Source organism: Symphalangus syndactylus, chromosome 5, assembly GCF_028878055.3.
Source record: "Symphalangus syndactylus isolate Jambi chromosome 5, NHGRI_mSymSyn1-v2.1_pri, whole genome shotgun sequence".
Taxonomy (NCBI): domain Eukaryota; kingdom Metazoa; phylum Chordata; class Mammalia; order Primates; family Hylobatidae; genus Symphalangus; species Symphalangus syndactylus.
The window spans coordinates 44,155,625-44,178,846 of record NC_072427.2 but is presented as its reverse complement, the minus strand read 5'-3'; the positions used below and the strand labels follow the sequence as shown (position 1 = coordinate 44,178,846).

Sequence of the window (23,222 nt, the reverse complement as noted above, 5' to 3'; positions counted from 1 at the left end):
AGATTTTATGTATCTATAACATAAACATTATTTATTTGAAAGCATATCCGAATGTTCCGACACAATTCATTTTCCAGGGAGGTGAGCTAAAGTAGATGACTGAACAGTTTTTGAAAGCAAAGCATGAATCAAATTATTTTAATGACTTATGTTTAGTAAAGAATACAAGGGCTGGTGCAGTGGCTCACGCCTGTAATCCCAGCACTTTGGAAGGCCGAGGCGGGTGGATCACGAGGTCAGGAGATCGAGACTATCCTGGCTAACACGGTGAAACCCCGTCTCTACTAAAAAATACAAAAAAATTAGCCAGGCATGGTGGCGGGCACCTGTAGTCCTAACTACTGTGGAGGCTGAGGCAGGGGAATGGTGTGAACCCAGGAGGTGGAGCTTGCAGTGAGCTGAGATTGTGCCACTGCACTCCAGCCTGGGTGACAAGGCAAGACTCTGTCTCAAAAAAAAAAAAAAAAAAAAAAACCAAAGAAAATATTATAGCTATTAATTTCAAATGAATCTAGCTAGTCAACCCAAATTAACCAATGTAGACTCCTTTTAATGAGTTCACAGTGACTTTGTCTTCAGAGAGGAAGACAGGAAAGAGAAAGGAAACAACTCTCTCACTCTTCCCATTTCCCTACTGAAACAGGAAGTTTTGGGAAAGAAAGGTAGAAAGCTGCAACATCACCACTGAACTTTCTCCCTTTCAATTCACTTCAGGGATCCCATAATATTGAGCAATGTGGTAGAGCTTCCTAGCAGAATGGTTACCAAAGTACCAATTCTCAGTTTTAGTTCTAGAAAAGGAGTTTTTAATTAGTAATGCTACTTAAATATGTGAAAAGGTGCTTAAATTTAAATTTTTAAGCACTGCTTTACTTGGTAGTAACTGAGCCTAAATATATATTACACTAATGACCTTTTCATTATTGTTTATTTTTATATGCTATAGGACAAGCTAATGAGAAATGCGGACTCCACTACACCAAGTGTTGGCTGGGAGGAAAAGACTAAAGAAAATCCCTCTACAGGTTTAGAAATACCTAGATACTGCCATTTTTTATGTGTCAAAGCCAAAAAAAGCAAAAAGAGATTTTTCTTTCATTCTCAAGCTGCCCTACAGGTACCTGTTAAGACAATATATTACAGTATATTAGACTTGGACCCACAAATATCAGCATGAGTCTGGAACTTCATTTATCTTGTCACTGTCATTGACTGTTGCTCTTTACTCACCAATATCGGGTGAAGAGCAAAAAGGAAAGATAAAGATACATTATTTAACTACCTTCTCTCACTATGAATGCAGAGGAAGTGGCAGTACCACTCATCCAATGAAGGATATCACATTGTTCTTGCCTTGCTCAAATCACAGAAATTTAAAGACAGAAGAGATGACCTTGTCTAACCTTTTCACTTACAGATAAGCAACCAATGGTCACTTGTCAGAGACATGCCAAAAGCCACACTAGACAGAATCAGAGATGGAATAAGATTAAAGAGGTTTGCTCATTCCCAGTCCAGCGTTCATTCTCCTTTCTTATGCTGCGCTGCTCCAACAATATCTGGCAGCTCAAGGGGAAGTGTCAGGAGTGGGATAAAGTGTCAGCAGTGAGATAAACAGCACAGGTTCAGTCTGGTTTGCAGGGCCACAGATTCTGAGGGCATTGCACTTGGCTTCTATTCCTGGTCACCAGAGTCACCCTTGTATCTAACACATCACGGCTCCTATGTTGATTCCACCTGTCCAATGGAATTGAGAACAACAGAGCTCTGAGTTCTGGAGGATTTTCCTGCTGACTCTCCACGGTAAATCATTTTGAAAAATCAAATTGACAAAGGCTCTACATTGCAATAATACTACTCAAATCATATTGCAAAACATGTGGCATTTCAACATACCTTTTCAAATATATGTTACTCATAAAACAATTATATCCTGGACACATCTCAATAGCTAAGGGCTGTGAAATTTATCTATTGATACCAGTTTGTGGGGAACAAAAATCTAGATAAACTTCCTACTTACATAGGCAGTATGTACCCACTAGGCACTTTTCTGAACCTCTGAAAGCCTGACTTACAAACTAGCTGGCAGGTAACACTGTAAAAGCATAAGCATAATTTCAATGGCAAATAGGGTTTTTTTTTTTTAAGAAATTTGTTTGGAAAATAAGAAATGTTTAGATATGTAATGATAGCTCTATACAAAATTATCACTCAATAGAAGATTGATACCTCTAAGAAAACCAAACACCACATGTTCTCACTCATAAGTGGGATTTGAACAATGAGAACACATGGACACAGGGAAGGGAACATCACACATCAGGGCCTGTCAGGAGGTGGGAGGCAAGGGGAGAGAGAGTATTAGGACAAATACATAATGCATGCAGGGCTTAAAACCTAGATGACGGGTTGATAGGTGCAGCAAACCACCATGGCACATGTGTACCTATGTAACAAACCTGCACATTCTGCACATGTATCCCAGAACTTAAAGTAAAAAAAAAAAAAAAAAAAAAAAAGACGAAGAATATTAATACCTCTAAAACTCTGAAGTTAGAAGAAATATCCTTATGAAAATAAAACAAAGACTGTTTTCCATCACCCAGCCAGGTTTGTTAATCATTATTATTATCAATATTATCAACAATGACAAAGGATTTTGACATAATCTATCTCACCAATACACTGAGTGTTATATATCCACTTTACAGATTAGGAGACTGAGAATTGAAATGTTTTGCCCAGGGTCCCACAGCTAATAAATAATCAAGGTCTCAATTATCTATAGTGGCAAAGATTTTTAAAAGGAAATTCTGCTTAAACTACTTTTAAAAATACATAAGAATTGCTTGGCATTAAATAAAATATTTAAAGAATAGAAACAGAAAGACAATGGTAGGCTGTGTTTGCTTTGCTTCTCAAATTTAAAGGCAACATCTAAAGTATACTTCCTGATTCTGGACATTCCAGTAATTTTCCCCAACCTTCTCAACCTTTTTTTTTTTTGAGACAGAGTCTCACTCTGTTGCCCAGGCTGGAGTGCAGCGGCACAATCTCTGTTCACTGCAACCTCCACTGCCCAGGTTCACGCCATTCTCCTGCCTCAGCCTCCTGAGTAACTGGGACTACAGGCGCCCGCCCCCATGCCCGGCTAATTTTTTTTTTTTTTTTTTTTTTTTTTTTTTTTTTTTTTAGTGGAGACGGGGTTTCACCGTGTTAGCCAGGAAGGTCTGGATCTCCTGACCTCGTGATCTGCCCGCCTCAGCCTCCCAAAGTGCTGGGATTACAGGCGTGAGCCACGGTGCCTGGCCTCTCAACCTTTTTTAATTGTAAATTTCATTATGAATGCCTATATATACATATATGAATATATGCACAGTATGATCTTTTCCAAATCATGTTAACACAGTATTTCGATTCTTAAAACTACTTCCAAAGATCACCCAAGCAAAGATTATGCATTTTTATTGACATGATACCTTTCAGTCACTTAAGATACCAATTTATCTCTCGAATTACAGATTTCATAAGAGTAATCTACTTCTTCCGTGTCCTTTTTAACACCTTACTACAATTTTTTCAGCACCTAGCAGATCCCTTGCAAATGCAGAAGATAATCTCAGTCTTCTCCTTAGACTAGGGCTTCTCAACTAACATTTTGAGCTGGACAATTCATTGCAGAAGTTGTCCTCTGCGTTGTAGAATGTTTAGTACTCCAGGGTCTATCTGCTACATGCCAATAGCACACCTCTTCCCTCAGTGTGACAACCAAAAAAGTCTCAGACACTGTCAAATATCCCCTGGGTACAAAGTCACCTCCCATTGAAAATCACTGCTTTAGGCTAGACATTCCAGTTAAGATGTATCAAAATAGTTTACCAATTGATTACAAAGAACAGTAAGATCAGGTATGTGAAATATTTACAAGATGAATTCTTCCCTTTCTCAAGACTTGAAAATTCAACAACAACAACAAAAAACCCTGTGAACTGTAAACCTTATCTGCTAAAGCAAATAGTTGTCAAACAAGATTATACAGAATTTTCAATTTTTTGTAAAACTTGTCAACATCATGGATATCATAAAATATCAGCCATTTTATTAAATTAATATTCCCATTTGTTTACCCAAAAAAGTTTAAGACAAATTTCTTTAGCAATATTTTGAAAGAACAGGAAAAATCAACTCAGATATCTTGCCTTCCAATTTTATTGAGAAATTAGGGTCATCAACAACAGATTGTGCAGTAACGATAAAAGCTCATGACTTCTAGCTTTCTTTATAGCAAACACAAAAATAAGAGGCAGCAAAACTTTACAGAGGCAGAGTTGTGAGCTGATAAAGCTAGGAGAATCCCTGATTGGATGTTCACTGGACACAATATGTGAAAGAAATGGGTTTATTTGCTCAGGCCTATTATAAAGTTAATGTTGGCCACTGGCAGAATACCTTATTCTAAAAATTAAAAAATGAGACGAAAGAAAGTCTCCTTTTCTAGATTTCACCAAAAAAAGACAAAAGGGGAAATAACATAAAATTACGACATTTTTAATTTCAGTTGTGAAAACCTTCAAAATCTTCAAGCAGTATACTCCTCAATGTCATGGTAAAACCATTATTAGAAGAACAGAATATTGACATCACCTTAGATGTTACCTAGTCCAACCTCCAATTTTAAAGATAAAAGAGAGTAACATTTGATGGCAATGGAATCTTTGACTATATCCGTACGTTTTATCTTTTTAAAAAGAAAATGTCTGAAGTAAATATGGCATATTATAACATTAAAATATGAGTAATTACATGAAAATATTATGTTATCTAGTATGATTTAAACTTTACAGAATTTAAGAATATTTTCTCTATAAAGTTTAAATTAAGATGAAGAAACTAAGGCCCAATAAGGTAAGTGGCTTGTCCAACACAGCACACCATTCACTAGGCCTATTCAGATTTCAGATTTGCTACTCCAACGCATTTTCAAATTTCTAATGTTTACAAACTATAAGGAATCACTGGAAATAATATTGCCAGTATTCTGAAGAAACACTTGATTTCTGCAGAAAATGCTGGTCATTTAATTCCTTAAATGTGTCTTTCTTTACTTCCCTTTCTTTTACATTGTATTGAGTGTGGTGGGGGGGATGTAAATAAAGTGTGTACAGTAGGCCCTCCATATCCACGGATTGAACTAACTGCAGACCAAAAATATTTGGAGGAAAAAATAAAAAATATCAATTCAGCAATAAAAATGCAAATTAAAAAACAACAGAACAACTATTTACATAGCATTTACTTATCAGGTATTATAAGTAATCCAGAGATGACCTAAAGTATACAGAAGGATGTGCACAGGGTACATACAAATACTAGGCCATTTTATTTAAGGGACTTGAGCAACCTCCAATTTTGTTATGGTCGGGGTACTCAAACCAATCTCCCATAGATACCAAGGGACTATTGTATTGTTGGGCAAACCACAGTGAACCAATCAAATGATCAGCCACCTATTAAAAACAGGCTTTTGGCCAGGCACTATAGCTCACACCTGTAATCCCAGCACTTTGGGAGGCTGAGGCAGGAGGATCACTTCAGCCCAGGAGTTGGAGGCTGCAGTGAGCTACTATCTTGCCACTGCGCTCCAGCCTTGGCAACAGAGCAAGACCCTGTCTCAAAAAGGCAAGCCAAAAAAAAACAAAAAAACACCAGGCAATTCCGTAATTCAGGGTATAAACAGCATTGCCCAACATATGTTCCATATACGTAATTATAAATTTTAGAAACCAGGTTTAAAAAGAAAAAAAGTAAAACTAAAAAACACAGGAAATACATTTTAATATTATATTTAACCCAATATATTCAAATATTATTCCAACACATAAGCAACATAAAAATTATTGCGGTATTATATTTTTTCTCCTACTTCATTAGGAGTAATACTTATTCAAAACGATGTTTTAATTCATACAGCACGTCTCAATTAGCACTAACCTCATATCAAGTGCTCCACAGCTACAGTGGCTAGTGGTTACCCTAGTGCACAGGGGAAGTCTATAGCTATTTGTTGTTGCTTGAATTAAAAGCAGATCCATACATCTGAGTCGTTATTTGAATTTTCCTCCAAAGCTGACAAAGTTCCCAAACCTTTTGTGGAGTGAGGAAGTCCCAAAGTCCTCAAAGCTTAACACGTAATTCATGCAAACGATTAAGCTTGTTGAACAGTGTATGTTTAAGTACACTATTTACTGAATACTTCTATACACTTAATCTCCAGGATAAAAACGTTGGCATAAATTCCTGAGCATGCAACCAAGCAGGCACTTAATTAATGACGATGCTGGTCGAGGCTTGAATTTCTACTGCTCCAAAACAAAATTCAAAATCCTCTTCGTATTGACGGAAAAGTAAATATTAAAGGAAGAAATCATTTTCACAGGAGCTGAAAGCATTAAGAGTAAGAATCCCTAAGCACACGCCTTTCTTAAAGATCTCCTGCCTATTCCTCTCCAAACCCGGTAATCCTAAAGAGAAGGAACCCAGTTCTTGCTCCCTGTAAAATGATAGAAGATAACTGCGAAATGCAATTTCCTCCTTCTTTTTTCTTAGTGCCACTTCGAGCGTATATGACCAGACAACCATGCTCACTCGACGCGGTACCGAACTAGAAAGGGCTGCTTTTATGCCGTAAAGAGGCCACCCTGAGTGCAGCGAGAGGACCACAGAGACGGGCAGGGCGGGGACAGCAGGGCCAGGGCTTGGCCTCGGGGGACTAGAAAGGTGGGAACTTTGGCAGCGCGGGCGGGATCCCGCCGCATCTCCCCAGCCGGGGTCGGGACTGGGACCCCGAGAGTCCGCGGGCGGCAGAGGCTCCCGCATCCAGCACCTGCTGCACCGGGATGGGGAGTCTCGGGCGGCGGAGGGAGCAGGGCCCGGGCAGAATCCCGGACGGAGCAGCCCTCGCCTGGGCCCTCAGCGCCCGCAGCCCGCTGGCCGCGCCCCTCTCGCTTACCGCCCCAGATGCCCAGCTTCAGCTGGGACTTGTTCAGGTTCTCCACATAGTCCCCCAGGAAGCGGTTCAGCAAGTCCGCAACCACCGACTCCAGCACCATGGTGAGGCCTGACGCACCAGGAGAGGGAGAAGCCGGAACCGCCCGGCGCAGCTGAGGGCGGCGACCAGCGCTGCGACTGACAGCGCCTCAGGCGCCCGCCCACCCCCGCGCCGCGCGCGTGACCCCGCCTGTGCGCAGGCGCGCCGTCGCCCGGCCGGTAGCTAAGGAGGCCCAGCGGTGATCCCGAGGCTTTGTAGGCGTCGCAGCACCGGCCCTGTAGGGGCCGACGGAGGGGTGCAGGGGAAGTCAGCTTGAGCCTGTCTCGGCAGCCGTGCACGAGAAAAAAAGGACCTTCGAGAAGAACAAGGGAGGGCAAGAGTTACCGAGTACAGGGACATCTCTGTGGCCGCTCTGCTTTCCCGCCGTCACCTGCTGTTGACCTCCGGCCGCATCGCGGTGTCCGGAGCGGCCTGGCCTGGAGTATGCGCTGAGCGTCACCTAGGCAACCACCCCTGCACCTGTGGATCAGGGTGGGGGGGAAAGGACCGACCGCGTTCTTGTCCTGCTAGAGTTCGACTCCGCCTGGGGCTTGGTCTCTTCTGCTTCTTGAAAACACACTGGTTTTTTATTTTGTTTTTGTTTTGTTTTGTTTTTTTCGAGACAGGGTCTCCCTCTGTTGCCAAGGGTGGAATGCAGTGTTGGGATCATAGCTCACTACAGACTTGACATCCTGGACTCAAGAGATCCTCCTGTGTCAGCCTCCCGAGTAGCTGGGACCACTGGCGCGCGACAAATAATTTAAACGTGGGAGGAGGGGAACAGAACCACATCAAATGGCAGATATCATAGAATGAGAACTGAATATACGTGTTTTGTGGGAAACGCATTCTTTTCCCCTTTCTCTAAGATTCGCTTTTAATTCACCGGCCACTAGCTAGTTACCTATCTCATTACAGATACAAAAAACAAAACGTAGTAGTGCCTTTTTAAGTATGAGTTACTTGTTATTTATATATCACTTTCTTCCATGCTATCGCTGAACTGTCTTTGATGTAGCACGACCTTAAAAGCAGAGCTTTTATACCACAAGGTCTTTCAACCCTTGTGAAATTTAACCACCCATTGACATTCACCTCTTTAGAGAACTAGAAATTTTTTCCTAAAATATATTTCAAAAAGTTGTTGAGATACAGTAAACAGAAATAAACCTAAGAAATGCTGATTATTTGTAGTCACAAGCATTAAGTGCTTTGCTACAAGGAAGCGTCTGAGAAACTATTTGTGTATTTTTCTTAAACAACCTAGGCTTGCACAGGTTCACAAAGAAAAATCTTAAATTCAAGGTCCGCTGGAGAAGAAAGAAAATCAAAATGGCCACAATTGGTGTTGTGTATTAAATAAAATTGAAGGTACAAAGAAAGACCCAGTCAGTGCTAACTAGTACTGTCAAGATCACATTCCTCTCCCTCTCCTGCACACTCCACTCTTCTTTAAGAAGATAAATCCTTAACCATCTGTTTTTCCTAGCTGGTCACACAGACAAAATACCAGTAAGTACTTTGGATTTCTTCACCATCCACAACCAAATAACAGCCCAACCTGTCTATTTTGCTTTTGCCATCTTTCCTAAATTCTCCGTGTTTTTCTTCTGGACCATGCCATCCATCTCCTTGAAATTCACTTCCTAGCCTCCAGTTATTCCTTCCTCCAATCTATTCTCATGAACACCGGACTTGTTTTCCCAAAGCACAGGTGAGCTTAAGTTAGTCACCTGCTCAAAAACATCCAATAACTTCCCAGTGTTTAGAACACTCTCTTCAAACTTTCTTCACATTCTTTCTAGTCATACACCCTCACAATCCCGCTTCCTTTTTACATTCACACTGACTATGCTCCAAGAGGAATGTAAAGAAGCAATATATGTTCTGGTTGAGATAAGGCATGTACCATAAAAAGTTAAGAAAGAAACCAATCCAAGGATGTATGAATAACAGTATAATATGATAGGAAAGATGGCACAGGCAACATAGCTTGGTCAAGCAGGTGGAGCAATAGGCACAATCTTTTGGGAGAAGTGAGTAACACTAATGCTTTGTCTAATAAAGTAATTCCTTACAGTTCTATGGTATAACTTTGTAATTTTGAAAGAATAATGTGTAAATGTGCTTTCATATGCATCATTCAATTTTATTATGTTTCAGTTATACTTCGTAAGGCGTCATGTCATTATTATGCGAAGGTAGGCATTTTTGTGTAATCCTCACAAAAGAGCTGTGAGGTAACTAATGCAGGTAGTAGTATGATCCTCGTTTTATAGAAAAATTAAGCTCGGGAATGTTAAGTGACTTACCCAAAATCACACAGCAGATATTAATTTCCTTTGATTCCCTGAGCACTGCCACCCTTTTCTCTTCCAGTAATTATACAATTTAATCAACACTGGGCTATTAGTCATTTTCAGAGATCTTACTTTGAAAGGTTCATGACAGAAAAAATAAATCTCAGAGTGGAAAATTTGGCTCTAAATTTTTGGTACAAAAAAATTCTATTACCATGTAGTATAAAAAGCTTTAAATTTTACTATTTTCCATTTTCAGCATGTTTTAAGGGATTGATTATGTGCATTCAGTAGTGCCCCAAATCTTCCATTATTTAACAAGTCAGAAATATACAGTCCCAATTTAAAACAAACTATAACTAATGTCAAGAAACACCATTAGCACCCTTATGTATGGCATTATATCAGAAATAATTTGGATACAGAGGTTAAAGAAAATGAGCGTTCTAATTAATTACAGTTCTTGCCTTCATTCTGGCTTAAGAACAATGAGAATGACAACAAGGGAAATTACAAAACTAAAGTTCAATGAGGGACTAAACAATAAAAACAGATGAGCAAAATATTATTTCTGTTAAAAACAAAAGTATAAGTTAGGGATGCTTAAAAATTAACTCAAAAATGTCTAAAAAAAAAAAACTTCACACTTACCGCCACCCATACCCTATTCCCCAACCCTAGAGTTTTTGGAGAAAAGCAGAAGGAATTTGGGGGAAAGGAAATGGAGGAGAAAGCTGGAGTATAAGCCATGACACCATGGACTGCAGGAAAAGTTAGGGAGGTTAACTAGGAGAAAGCACAGGAGTGGATTGCAGAATGTTAGTGCCAGAGGGAGGATCATCCTGTTAATCCAGCCCCCTCAATTGGCAGATGGAGACGCTGAGTGCCAGGGAGAATTAAGGGTTTGCCCAAAGTTCCACAAGTTAGTGACTGTCAGAGCAAAAACCCAAACCCAAGTGTCCTGACTCCCTGCTCTGTATTCTTTCCAGTACTCCATACTCTTGTTGTGTTGAACAAGATGCATAAGTCAGAACACTGACCAGTTTTATTGGTTGTAATCTCTCTTCTTGCTTTCCTTGACACTCAACCTCCTATATTTTTGTAAGTATGCTTTAAAATGTTTAATTTCCTTTCACTCTTAGAGCACCTCTGGCCTTGATGGTATGTGGTCTATTTATGCTCACTTTACAGAATTGTTTTCCAGCTCCAATACTGGATGTTCCCACAGCTACAGCTGGGAGCTTGGAATAGCCACTGTCTTCCTGTGAGTAGATTTGTGTGTTCTGGGCACCCTGTTACACCATCCTCCCAAGTACTGGGTGGTTGGTTCATGCTTCCAAGTTAAGTAAAACATAAGGCTTAACAGGGTCACAGGGACCAGCCACGCAATGGCAAATCTCTGCTATTTTCAAGAAATTATGTACAGGAAATGCTATTAAGGTGTTACTAAAGAAGGTGAATCATTAAAAAAAACAAAGTTGATCTGCTTTGCTTGCCTGAGGAGAAAAATATTTTTAAAGGAATCCATGTATGAATCAGCTAATCCCTGCCCAAGCAAACATTCATAATAAAATAATGATAGTAATAATAATAACTGTTAGCCAGTGTTTAACTGCCAACCAAGCATTTTCATGCGTATCTTTTTAACCCCCACAACAATCTTATGTGGTCGGTATTATTACCCTCATTTTATAACTTGAGCTCAGACAAGTTCATTAACTTGCTTAACAACTTTTCAGCCAACTTCTCAGGCTGTAAACTCTGATCTGTGCTCCTAATCACTTTAACCAAGAGCTCTCAACAGGGCTAACAACATTCTTGTCTCCCAGGAAAAGCTGAGTCAGAACACATGCACATGGCCCTCAAGTATATAATTTGATAAAACTTTTCCCATAGATTTAGCCCTGGCCCAAGATTTTGGCAAAGAGTAGAGGTGATTTAAAGACAAAGAAGTAGGCTGGGCTTAGTGGCTCACACCTGTAATCCCAACACTTTGGGAAGCCGAGGCTGGGGGATCTCTTGAGCCCAGGAGTTTGAGACCAGCCTGGGCAACATGGCAAAATCCCATGTCTATAAAAAATATAAAAATTAGCCAGGTGGTGGTGCATGCCTGTAGTCCAAGCTACCTAGGAGGGTGACATGGGAAAATCACCTGAGCCTGGGAAGTTGAGGTTGAAGTGCCCATGATTGCACCACTGCACTCCAGCCTGGGCATCAGAGTGAGCCCCTGTCTCAAAAAAAAAAAAAAAAAAAAAAAGACGTAGCTAGTCAAGGACACAGTAAATCCAGAGACCCACCAATCCTGCCCCCTACTAGAAACATATAAGTAATGTTCAGGCCAGGTACAGTGGCTCACACCTATAGTCCTAGCACTTTGGGAGGCTGAGGTGGGCGGATCACTTTGAGCCCAGGAGTTCAAGACCAGCCTGGTCAACATGTTGAAACTCCATCTCTCCAAAAACAAAAAAAAGTTAGTCGGGCCTGGTGGCTCAGGCCTGTAGTCTCAGCTACTTGGGAGGCCGAGGTTGGAGGATTTGCTTGAGCCTGGAAAGCAGAAGTTGCAGTGAGCCAAGATTGTACCACTGCACTCCAGCCTGGGCAAGAGAGTGAGACCCTGTCTTAAAAATAAATAAATAAATAATGTTCGGTAGTCTCTTCTCACGCCTGCCTCACCCAGATGGAATTCAAATAGCTTATCCTCATCATTTTATTCCATCATTTATGGATTTACATAGCTGATATGATCTTGTACAGCCAACCTGTATCCACTTGCCTAGCATGGTGGCTGGAACCTAAAAAACATTTAGTACATATTGCTTTGAATGAATGAACTAATGAGCATTTGCTCTCTTCTGTAATAATAATATTATATCTGCCATTGTGTATGTCAGGCCCTATGCTAAACTCTTCATATTCATTATCTTACTTTATACTCATGATAACCCTATAGGTTGACACTATTATGAATTTTAAATTTGATACTGTGGCTTAGAAAGGTTAAGTAACTTGCTCAAGGTCACATAGCCACCATTCTGGCATTAACAGTAGATCCGATTTCAGACCCAATTTTCTTAACCACTATACTTTACAACTTTCCTCCTATCTTTATTAATATCAGTTCTATGTATTTAGCACCACATTACATGGTGCAAAATATTTTACATTATTATTTCCCCAAACAGCTCATTTATACCCATTAGTAGGTATGATTTCCTCCATTTCCCATCATTATGTGACTTGGATAAGATACTTGACCTCTGAAACTCAGTTTTCATCTATAAAATAAGGATGATCTGAATATGCAGAGTTTCTGTGACAGTTCTACAGACTATGTAAGTCATCTAGCACAGTGCCTGTGTGTCCTGGAAACAAAATGCACATGCCCTATCCTGAAATCATTTTTGCATGAATTCAATTTAATTCATTAAACATTATTTAAATAAGTGAATAATTTGCAAGGCAGTATCTTAGGCAGAAATGTCTGCCTGAACGCTGAACAAAATGCCTCAGATCTCTTTCAGCCTGAGCTAACTGGAAGCAACTCTCTTACAAAATGAACACAGGTTAGTTTTCAAAAGGAAGGAAAAGGGTCTCTCTGGTGGGCACAGCCTAGAAAGGCCAGATGTAGTCAGGGCGCCTCCAAAGGATGATTCCAACTCTCCAGATGCATGCAAGTGTACATTTCCCGATAAAAAATCAGCACACATGGCTTAAGAAGTAGATTGTGATTTTTTAAATTGATGTATAACATACAATAAAGTACTCTAATCTTAAGTGTACACTAGTTGATTTTTTTTACATATGGATACACCTCTGTAACTCCACCCTGATCAAGACATGAAATGTTCCCCCTAACCCAGAGGGGTTTATAATCAGAAAAGAACATCTAAAATCAGAACTGAAAACCGGAAAGCAAATAAAGAACTTCGAAAGCTGGGCAACTGGGAAGCTGGATTTGGGGAAGGGTATTAGGAAAAAATAAGACAAACCGGACTTGTCTTCATTTTAATGGTGAATGTAGAGTACTTCTACGTGCTCACATTCTTTAGGGCCATTGATCCTCACAATGACTCTGCGGTATAGTAGAGACTTAATACCATTTTGCATGTGAGGAAACAGAAACTTGTTCGGGGTTTCCGAGGAAAACACCTCCACCCGAAGCCGGAGACAGAAAGAACTGGGTCTCCAGACCTTGCTCGGCAAATCCAGCCACGTGGCAGAGGGAAAGGGAAGGGCCTGGCGTCAGGTTACCAGGCAGCGCCCCTCTGCTCGGCCCACTGGCAAGCGCTCCCAGCGGCAGGTATAAAAGCTCAGGCTGGCAGTCCTTGAACACTGGTGCTGAACCCCGCCGCGCGCGCTTTGAATTTCCCAGCGGCTAAGCGCCTCTCCTGGTCGGTGTCCCAGGCAGAAGGGTGCAGAGACCCATCTGACGCAGGACTCCAGGTATTTTGGGAGGGACCCAACGGCTTGTTTAATTCCCTGGGGGATTCGTCTGAGGCTCTTTGCCTCTGCAAAGGGAGAACAAGCCACAGTTCCCTGGAAGGAATAACAATTATTTTGATTCTAGCTGAGGACTAGACTGCTATAGTCCAAAGAGTCAGGAAACGATTGCAAGGCAATCGTTGGCACAAAGAACAGAGCGACTGAAGCTACAATCCAGCATTTTGTGAGTCTCTGCCTTAGGCCAGCGAGGGCGGAGAGGGATTTAAAAAAGCTCCGAAGTGTGTATTACAACAGAGTTGAGATAGAACAAGAGAAAAACAATTGTTTTTCGCTCATGAAAAATAGTTTGCAATAGCGGCAAGCAAGAGCAGTTTGCCTTGTTTCGGGAAAGGCAGGAAGAAACACCCCAAAAGTATTAATAAGAGAAAAGGGACAGGAATTACTGCACCTTGCGGGGCTCGCTCTGACGATCCTTGTGCCTTTCTGCGTTGCAGGTAGACAAGCTCCAGCAGAGGGTGGCCAGATGTGGTGCCTGGAGAGACTCCGCTTGGGTCCTGAGTGCCTTCGGCGGAGCGGAGACTGGCTTCTCCCGGGTCGGGCCCGTGGAGCCAAGTCTCGCACCACCGCCGCGTGCGCAAATGTGCTCACTCCGGACCGCATCCCCGAGTTCTGCATCCCGCCGCGGCTCATGCCCCGCCTGGCCTTGGCTGCACTCCGGAATTCTTGGGTCGAAGAAGCAGGGACGGACGAGGGCGCCGGCCGCACGGACTGGGACCCGCGCTCGCAGGCCGCGCTGTCACTGCCGCACCTGCCCCGTGTGCGCACCGCCTATGGCTTCTGCGCGCTGCTCGAGAGCCCGCACACGCGCCGCAAGGAGTCGCTCCTGCTCGGTGGCCCGCCCGCGCCCCGGCCCCGGGCCCACACCTACGGCGGTGGCGGCGGCCCGGACGCCCTCCTGGGGACCCTGCGCGTCCCGCGAGCTCCCGGCCCGGCCACCCCCGCGGCCCCCGGCTGTCCCCGCCCGCCCCAGGACGCGCTCGCCCGGCGGCCTCGCGGCTGCCGCCTCCTGCGTGTCCCCGACGGGCTGCTGAGCCGCGCCCTGCGGGCCGGGAGGAGTCGCCGCCTGGCCCGCGTCCGCTCCGTCTCCAGCGGGAACGAGGACGAGGAGCGCCGCGTGGGCTCCCAGTCCCCGGCCCGGGCCCCCTCCTCGAGCCCGCCGTCGTCCCGGGTCCCGTTTCCCGAGCGCCTGGAGGCCGAGGGCACCGTGGCTCTGGGCCGCGCCGGCGACGCCCTGCGCCTGGCCGCCGAGTACTGTCCGGGAACCGGGCGCCTCCGCCTCCGGCTGCTCCGCGCCGAGAGCCCGGCCGGAGGCGCCCCCGGGCCCCGAGCCGTCAGCTGTCGCCTCAGCCTCGTCCTGCGGCCGCCGGGCACCGCGCGTCGGCAATGCAGCGCTGTGGTGGGGCGCAGCCGCAAGGCCTCCTTTGACCAGGACTTCTGCTTCGACGGCCTCTCGGAGGACGAGGTGCGCCGCCTGGCCGTTCGAGTCAAGGCCCGGGACGAGGGCCGCGGCCGGGAGCGGGGCCGCCTGCTGGGCCAGGGTGAGCTGTCCCTGGGCGCCCTCCTGCTGGTCTGAGGGCCCAGCCCTCCCCGCGGCGCTCTGCCCGGGGGACTCCGGACACTGACAGCCGCGTGGTACAAAATAAACGTGTATTGGTTGTTATCAGGCCTGTTTCAGTCCAACACTGGCAGAGATATTCTAGATTAACTATCCCAGTAAAAGATATGATATTTTCCATAGATACCTCCAGAATTCTTTTCAGCAAATGGAATAGTTCTACAGTGTTTCCCAATATAGACAGCCATTTGCATACCATATGTACCACACACGCCTGGGAAATAATGAATCACATGAAGTGTTAGAACTAGAAAGTGTCTTGGCGATCTATTTGCTCCAATCACCTCGTTTTAAAATTGGTGCTTTCCACAACATGCATCGAGACCATCTTGGAGCATTTACTTTTGAAGCATTTTGTTTAAGACCCCGGATAAGAAAATGAGGGCAATAGAGGCTGAAGTGACTTTTCCAAGATCAATAGTGAGTTATTAGTTGCAACTCCAGTCTGTACTCCTAGCTATATCTTACTGGAAAAGCATTGGAGAAAATGAAACCATTTTAATGTTCTAAGCTTAAATAATAGTTATAATAGGCTAGGTGTGGCGGCTCACGCCTGTAATCCTGGCACTTTGGGAGGCCGAGGCAGGCAGATCGCTTGAGCCCAGGACTTTGAGACCAGGCTGGGCAACATGGCAAGACCGCGTCTCCATAAAAAATACAAAATTTAGCCGGACGTGGTGGCACGCACCTGTAGTTCCAGCTACTCTGGGGCTGAGGCGCAAGATCACCTGAGCCTGGGAGGTCAAGGCTGCAGTGAGCCGAGATCGTGCCACTGCACTCCAACCTGGGCAACCGGAGTGACACCCTGTCTGCAAATAATAATAATAATAATAATAATAATAATAATAATAATAAATAGTTTTACAAGTGTTAATTTGTTTATGTTTTAATCCCCAAAAGGAGGCACTGCTATGCCCATTTTGCAGATGAGGATATTGAGGCACAGAATAAAGAGCAGAGTCAGAATTTGAACCTAGACAATCAGTATTTCACTCATTACTCTTATGTAGGTAATACCACAGTGTCTAAAGGGCCCGCTATTAAAGTTGCGAGAATTGTGCAATTTCTCTCTGAAACTGTTGACTCTGAAGTTCATGTCTACTTGTATTCCTCATCCTGCTTTTGGTGAAAAAGCAAATTGGTTGAAATGAATAATTTATTATCTCATGCTAATAACTTCAGGCATTGAGATGAGCTGATGGGTCTAAAGCTCTGAGGAGGAAGCTAATTGGCCTCAGAATCATAGAAATGGGTGCCAGCCTTGTTGTAACAGGCGGTGGAGAGTGTACACATAGCATGGTTTTACCTCTGGTTTCTGATAATAATTCCAGATTTAACAATCCTGTTTTAGAGGACGATTTTCCCTCATCCCTTGAATTCACTGCCAGCAGGGCATTTTTTTTCTTTTTTTTATGCAAATAGGAAAATGCATCCTAAATGAGGGTTAAAAAATTGAAAATATTTAAATATATAGGATGGTGTTAAATATGACTCCATTATCAATCTGGATTCAGAAATGGTTTCTGCTTTATTTCATTTTATCTTTTAGAAACAAGGCCTCACTCTGTCACCCAGGCTGGAGTGCAGTGGTGCGATCACAGCTCACTGCAGCCTCTACCTCCTGACGCAAGCTATCATCCCACCTTGGCTTCTCAAAGTGCTGGAATTATAGGAGTGAGCCACCATGCCCGACCAGTTTCTACTTTTATTAAAATTGTTCACAGTTTTATCCATTCATGTTCATTAAAAATGCTATTTAGAAAAGAGTTTGATAAAATAAGTATTATACAAAATTCGAAGAAAAAAAGAAAAGAGTTTCTGTTTCAGTCACAAATTAGGGTTATTGTGATGTGTATTTATGATGACCCATGAACAAATGTGAAGAATACTGTGAATTCTATGACTCTATCAAAATCAGCCACATCCAGAAGCTTGCAGTTGTTGACCAAATGAATGACAACATACAGTAATTCAGATCTATCATGTGCTCTTCTATCTAATCAGTCAATATTTCCTTGGCCCTCAAGCCAACTTTCATTTTTTATGTATAACTTTCTTCATTATTTTGAAATTTTGGTAGGGTAACTACTAATGAGTTCACAAATGTAGCATTTTAAAAGGAAAATAAATGGAGAGTGAAAACAAATTGGCTACGTATAATTGTGGGTTTTAATTTTTCTGTTTTTAAAATAAAAAATGGCATTGATAGTTTAAATAGCCCAAGTTTTTATTCCAGAAGATGTTGCAATAACTATTGTTACTAGAGTATATACATGTCATTTTATTAAGTAGATTTTTTTCGTGAAAGTAAATCAGTGCATTTGAGGGATCTAAATTTTTTATGAAATAGTGGTGGTGATTTCCAAACAGAATCTCCATTAATGGCAAGTTATGGTTGATCAAATAATCCAAGAGTCTAATCAAAAAGGTTTTAAAGGGGCTGAGATAGAATCATAAATGATAAAATCATAAAATTTTAGAGTTGAAAAGAACTTTAATAATCATTTTGTGCTGGGTGCAGTGGCTCATGCCTGTAATCCCAGCACTTTGGGAGGCCAAGGCAGGCAGATCACAAGGTCAGGAGTTTGAGACCAGCCTGACCAACATAGTGAAACCCCATCTCTATTAAAAATGCAAAACAATTACTCAGACGTGGTGGTGCACACCTGTAATCCCAGCTACTCGGGAGGCTGAAGCAGGAGAATTGCTTGAACCCAGGAGGTGGAGGTTGCAGTGAGCCAAGATCATGCCACTGCACCCCAGCCTGGACAACAAAGCGAAAGTGTCTCAAAAAATAAATAAATAAACAAGTAAATAAGTAAATATTTAAAAATAATCATTTTGTGGAAATCTATATCATAGGAGTGGACCAGAGAAGCAAATTTTAGGTTGCCCCAAATCACACAGGGCTGAGACTAGAACCAATTTGATTTTCATTTTGCTCTTCAATCTAATGGCCCTTTGACTACTAATTCCAGGAAAAGAGAAACACTGTACATCACTAATCTAATCTAATGTTTGCATTCAAGAAATCTTATTTGCAATACAAATGTTTGGGATAACATTAGCCTTTCCGGGGCAAATTTAAATTTCATTTAGACTTTACTGCCCTCTAGTGGATCCCTCAAGTGTTTTGTCAATTGACTCTACCCCTATTATTAGATATTAGACCATTTCAACTAAAGGTCAATCTAATGCCAGGACCCTATTTTCTTGAAGACCTTTGCTAATATTATATTGTAGTGAAGATTCACATTGCAAAGTAATTTAATACACCTATCTGAGAGCACAAGGTGCTAAAAATATTTTAGATTTAAATAGAGGAAAACTTTTTCCAGTAATAATGAAGTTGGGAGTGTGTGGCAACAACATGTTGGTTACAGAAAACTGCTTTTAATATTTCTCATGTTTCTTCTCATCAAGCTTTAGTACTCACATCTTCTCCATAAATGATATGGCATGATCTTGCCTCTTTGTGGTTTAAATATCTTTTCTTTGAACATATTCAAAGAAAAGCCCTACACAATAAACAGAATATACCAGTTTAAATAGCACCAGTTAAGTCAAAATTTTAACACTGCATTGTCAGCTGGTTTTACAAAGATAATGTATTCTAACCTAAAATACTAGCTTCAGTTTGGATCAAATATTCCCAGATGATAATTTCTTTGAATCTGATTTTCTTTTATACACACCTCAACAATTCACGTTCTCCCCATAGCCATCCCCAGCACTTAGTTTAACCATGGCATGCAAGAAACTGTTCTGCCTCCAGGCTTTTGAGTTCACAGATAAAACAGATGCATGACAGCCCATGGTGTTTTGAAACCCAAGTTTTACTATTCTGTAAATGCACGTAGCAAAATCCCATCAAATTAATGTCATAGACGTTATAGGCCCATAATAGAATTCTTAGCTAAGAATTCTCCATGGCCCTACTGATTCTGCTTTCTATTACTGTAGATTAGTTCAAATTTTTTAGAATTTTATATACATGGAAAAATTAAGTATATATTCTTTTTGGGGGAATCTGGCTCCTTTCACTCAGCATTATTGAGATATATCCATGTTGTTGCCTATATCAATAGTTCATTCTTTATATTGCTGAATGGATGGCTGTCGAATGTCTAAACCCCAATTATTTTATCCCTTTATTTGTAACTGTTTTCCTTGCACTCATTATTTGTTTCTTTTTTTCCCTTCTCCTCTTCTTCTGATTTCTCTGGTTTTAATTGAACATTTCATAGGATTTTACTTTATCTTCTTTCTTAGCATATCAATCATAGTTCTTTTTAAAATTTCTTTAGTGGTTGCCCTAGTGTTCGCATTATGCATTTGCAAGTAATCTAAATCCCTTTCAACTAACGCTATACCAAGCTTGTCCAATCTGCAGTCCGTGGATGGCATGCGGCCCAGGATGGCTTTGAATACGGCCCAACACAAATCTGTAAACTTTCTTAAAACATTATAAGATTTTTTTTTTGCTTATTTTTTTAGCTCATCAGCTATTGTTAGTATATTTTATGTGGGACCCAAGACAATTTTTCTTCTAATATGGCCCATGTCAAAAGATTGGGTACCCCTGCACTATACTGCTTCATGGGCAGGTAGCTATATTATAATAGGGTATTCCCAATTCCTCCCTCCCTTTTCCTTAACACATTGTAATTTATTTAATTTACCTGTTCTTTGGTGTCTGTCATTCATTTGGAAAAACTTTCATCCATTTTTACTTCATTTGCTTCATTCTCTCTTTCTTTTCCTCTCAATCACTCATATGTTACATCTTTTGGAATCATCACACAGTCTTGGATATTCTGCTCTTTTTTTTTTTCTCTTTGCATTGTAGTTTGGGAAATTTCTATGGACATGTCTGCAAGTTCATTGGTTATTTCCTTGGCCATGCCCAATCTATTAATGAAGGCATTTTAAATTTTCAACATGTCCTTTTGATTCGTTTTTAAGGTTTTCCTCTCTCTGTTTACATTGCCCACATGTTCTTGCATGTTGTCTGCTTTTCCCATTCTAGCCCTCAACGTATTAATTATAGTTATTTTAAATTCCTGGTCTGACAGTTCTAAAACCTGTGTCATATCTGAGTCTGGTTCTCTTGCTTTGTCTCTTCAGATTGTTTTTATCTTGTCTCCTAGTGTGCCTTATTGAAAGCTGGACATGAATAATCAGATACTAGGAACCGAGGTAAATAGTGTGAGGCTTTATGTTTATCTGGAGGAGTTATGCTGTGGTTGCTCTTTGCTATAGCTGTAAGTATCTGCGGCCAGTTTCCCTTAATGTCCATGTTTTTATCTCCTCTGCTATCTTGAGTATCCCTAAGAGCACCTTCTTACATAAAGTATCTGCCTTGAAACTCTTTCAGCTGTTATCCACTGATGTCCTGACCCCTGTTGATATGGTGGTAAATGTTGGGAAGGGAAAGCAGTCTATAACTCTATGATTAAATCTCAGTCTACTAGTGGACCATTGTCCCTTGGTTGAGACCGTCACAAATGTTTCTTAGCCTTTTTTCTCCAGGTGAGATGGGAAGGATAGCAGGGCTCAAGTTGAGGAATTGCCCCTCTCCTAAGCTCATAAGACTCTGGTAAAGTCCTTTTCTCAAGAAGAGTAGATTTTTGTTATGGAAAAATGCTTTGAGCATATTTCAAAATGATTACTGCTAAGTTTTCTCTTAGCTCTTCACCATGAGAACCTGGTGGGGCTTCTGGGAATAATCCATGAAAGTGTGCCACCTACAGCACCCTTCCCCCAGCCCCAAGACTGTGGATCCCAGGAGTATCTCAGGCTCACATTAGTCCATACTCAGCCTCCAGGAACTTGTCAAAATAACCATTTAGTATTCCCATCAGTTTATGGCTCCAGTAGCTTCTGCTCCAGGTAAGCTGATCTTGGCTTGACTCTCCATGTCAGCCTGTTGCTCCAGACTTCAGGGTGGTGGTTTGCCTTGCTACATCAAATCTCTGATGGGTCTAAGAAAAATTATGAATTTTTAGTTTGCTCATTCTTTTTTTTCCTATTGTAAGAATGGGAATGACAACTTTCAAGCTCTTTATATGGTGGAGTTCATTATAAGATAAGCTTAAAGGGAGGCTGACCCCATTCGGGAAGTTAGACTTCCAGAATCAGTACCCATTTTCCTAATAGATATTTAGATTAAGTCCAATTTCAAGCTTTTATGAATAAAACTGCTACAAAAATTCATGTACAAGACTTTGCATGGATGTATGATTTCATTTCTCTTGGGTAAATACCTACAGTGGAACAGCTGGATCATTATATGGTGGCTGTATATTTAACTTTCTAAGAAACTGACACACTCTTTTCCAAAGTGGTTGTATCATTTTACTTTCTTACAAACAAGGTGTAAGAGTTCTGGTTGCTCAACACCCTCACCAACACTTGCACAATAAGGAACTTTTGAAGGAAATATATACAGATGGTCCCCAACTTAAAATTTTTCTACTTAACTATTTTTTCACTTCACAATGGTAAGCAAGCGGTCTGCATTCAATAGAAACTGTACATTCGAATTTCGATGTAATGTAATCATCATTATCTTGGTATAAGATATTCAGAAAATATGCGGGTCCATTAAAGAAACCTGGAACATCAAGATTTTTAAATATTCAGCGATGATTCCATAGCTTTAGTGTTCAGTAAGAGTTACTGTGTTTCTTTCCAAAAGTCATTAATTTAGCCATTTAAAACCAATACAGATAGGCCAGGAGTGGTGCCTCACATCTGTAATCCCAGCACTTTGGGAGGCCAAGGCAGATGGATCACGAGGTCAGGAGATTGAGACCAGTCTGGCCAACATGGTGAAACCCTGTCTCTACTAAAAACACAAAAATTTCCCGGGCATTGTGGCGTGCGTGCGTCTGCAGTCCCAGCTACTCAGGAGGCTGAGGCAGGAAAATCACTTGAACCCAGGAGGCGGAGGTAGCAGTGAGCCAAGATCACACCACTGCACTCCAGCCTGTGTGACAGAGCGAGACTCTGCCAAAAAAAAAAAAAAGAAAAGAAAAACAAACAAAAAAAAAACCAATACAGACAAAAGAGATCTATCATACATCAGGATCAAATTTTGTGAGAGTCAATTAAAGGAGATGACAATTACATAATCTGAGAAAAGTCTGACTAGAGATGGGGCTTAGACACTCTCTTGCTTTTCTTTTAGGTAGATTGATAAAGTTCACTTTTGTCAAGGAGCCGAGAATCCCTCCTTTCCTTTCTTTATTATCCTGCAGTTGGTGGAGCGGAAATATGAGCCATGTAGTGACATCAGAGCTAGAATACGGCTGCAGAGCCAGTTTCTAACAGTCATGAGTCAAAGGCACCACTCCACCTACAAATCTGGCATTGGATTGTGGGCCCTGGGCACTCTGTAGCAACTCTACAAGCATCATTGTCAATAACAAATTCATTTCTTAAGCAGAGTTTAAATTCAAAATCAGAGGAATGTGGGTTACAGATCTCAGCTGTCATTTATTAACTGTGTCTCTTGGTCATATGAATTAGCCTTTCTAAATGCCATTTCTTCATTAGTAAAGAAGAGTAATAAATATTACCTACCACGTGAAATTTTTGTAAAGATTTAAGGAGATAATACATTAGAAGTCCTCAGCACAGTGGCTAATATTTAGAACCACTCAATAAATATTAGCTCTACTTTTTGCTTCATAATAGATGATGTTACTAG

At 41.5% G+C, this 23,222-nt stretch overlaps 2 protein-coding genes across 7 annotated transcripts in view; one reads left to right on the top strand and one right to left on the bottom strand.

The window, feature by feature from the left end:
• Positions 1-7,199, bottom strand: part of VPS13C (vacuolar protein sorting 13 homolog C) — a 194,336-nt gene extending 187,137 nt beyond the window's left edge. For 2 of the 5 annotated variants that reach the window (XM_055278276.2, XM_055278278.2), the window contains exon 1: positions 7,013-7,188. In XM_055278276.2, coding sequence (XP_055134251.2) covers positions 7,013-7,112 — 100 coding nt within the window. In that variant the 5' untranslated portion in view covers positions 7,113-7,188. Of the gene's footprint in view, positions 1-7,012 lie in introns of all 5 variants that reach the window. The other 3 variants (XM_055278277.2, XM_063638846.1, XM_055278275.2) reach the window with 2 other exon arrangements.
• A 6,401-nt stretch (positions 7,200-13,600) lies between these two features.
• Positions 13,601-17,654, top strand: C2CD4A (C2 calcium dependent domain containing 4A). Of its 2 annotated transcripts, XM_063638943.1 has the most exons (3): positions 13,601-13,833; positions 14,328-15,431; positions 17,058-17,654. In XM_063638943.1, exons 2-3 carry the CDS (start codon positions 14,357-14,359, stop codon positions 17,378-17,380), a joined length of 1,398 nt encoding a protein of 465 aa, XP_063495013.1. In that variant the 5' UTR covers positions 13,601-13,833; positions 14,328-14,356; the 3' UTR covers positions 17,381-17,654. The 2 variants fall into 2 exon arrangements, with proteins under 2 accessions (XP_063495013.1, XP_055134256.1); XM_055278281.2 differs by lacking the exon at positions 17,058-17,654 and having other exon boundaries at positions 13,605-13,833; positions 14,328-15,553.
• The last annotated feature ends 5,568 nt before the right edge of the window (positions 17,655-23,222 follow it).

Bases quoted from the DNA above. Each gene is read 5' to 3' on its own strand.
- C2CD4A (XM_063638943.1), top strand. From the start codon at position 14,357: ATGTGGTGCCTGGAGAGACTCCGCTTGGGTCCTGAGTGCCTTCGGCGG. The intron at 15,432-17,057 runs GTGAGCTGTCCC...TTTATCTTTTAG, and splicing joins GGGCCGCCTGCTGGGCCAGG to AAACAAGGCCTCACTCTGTC.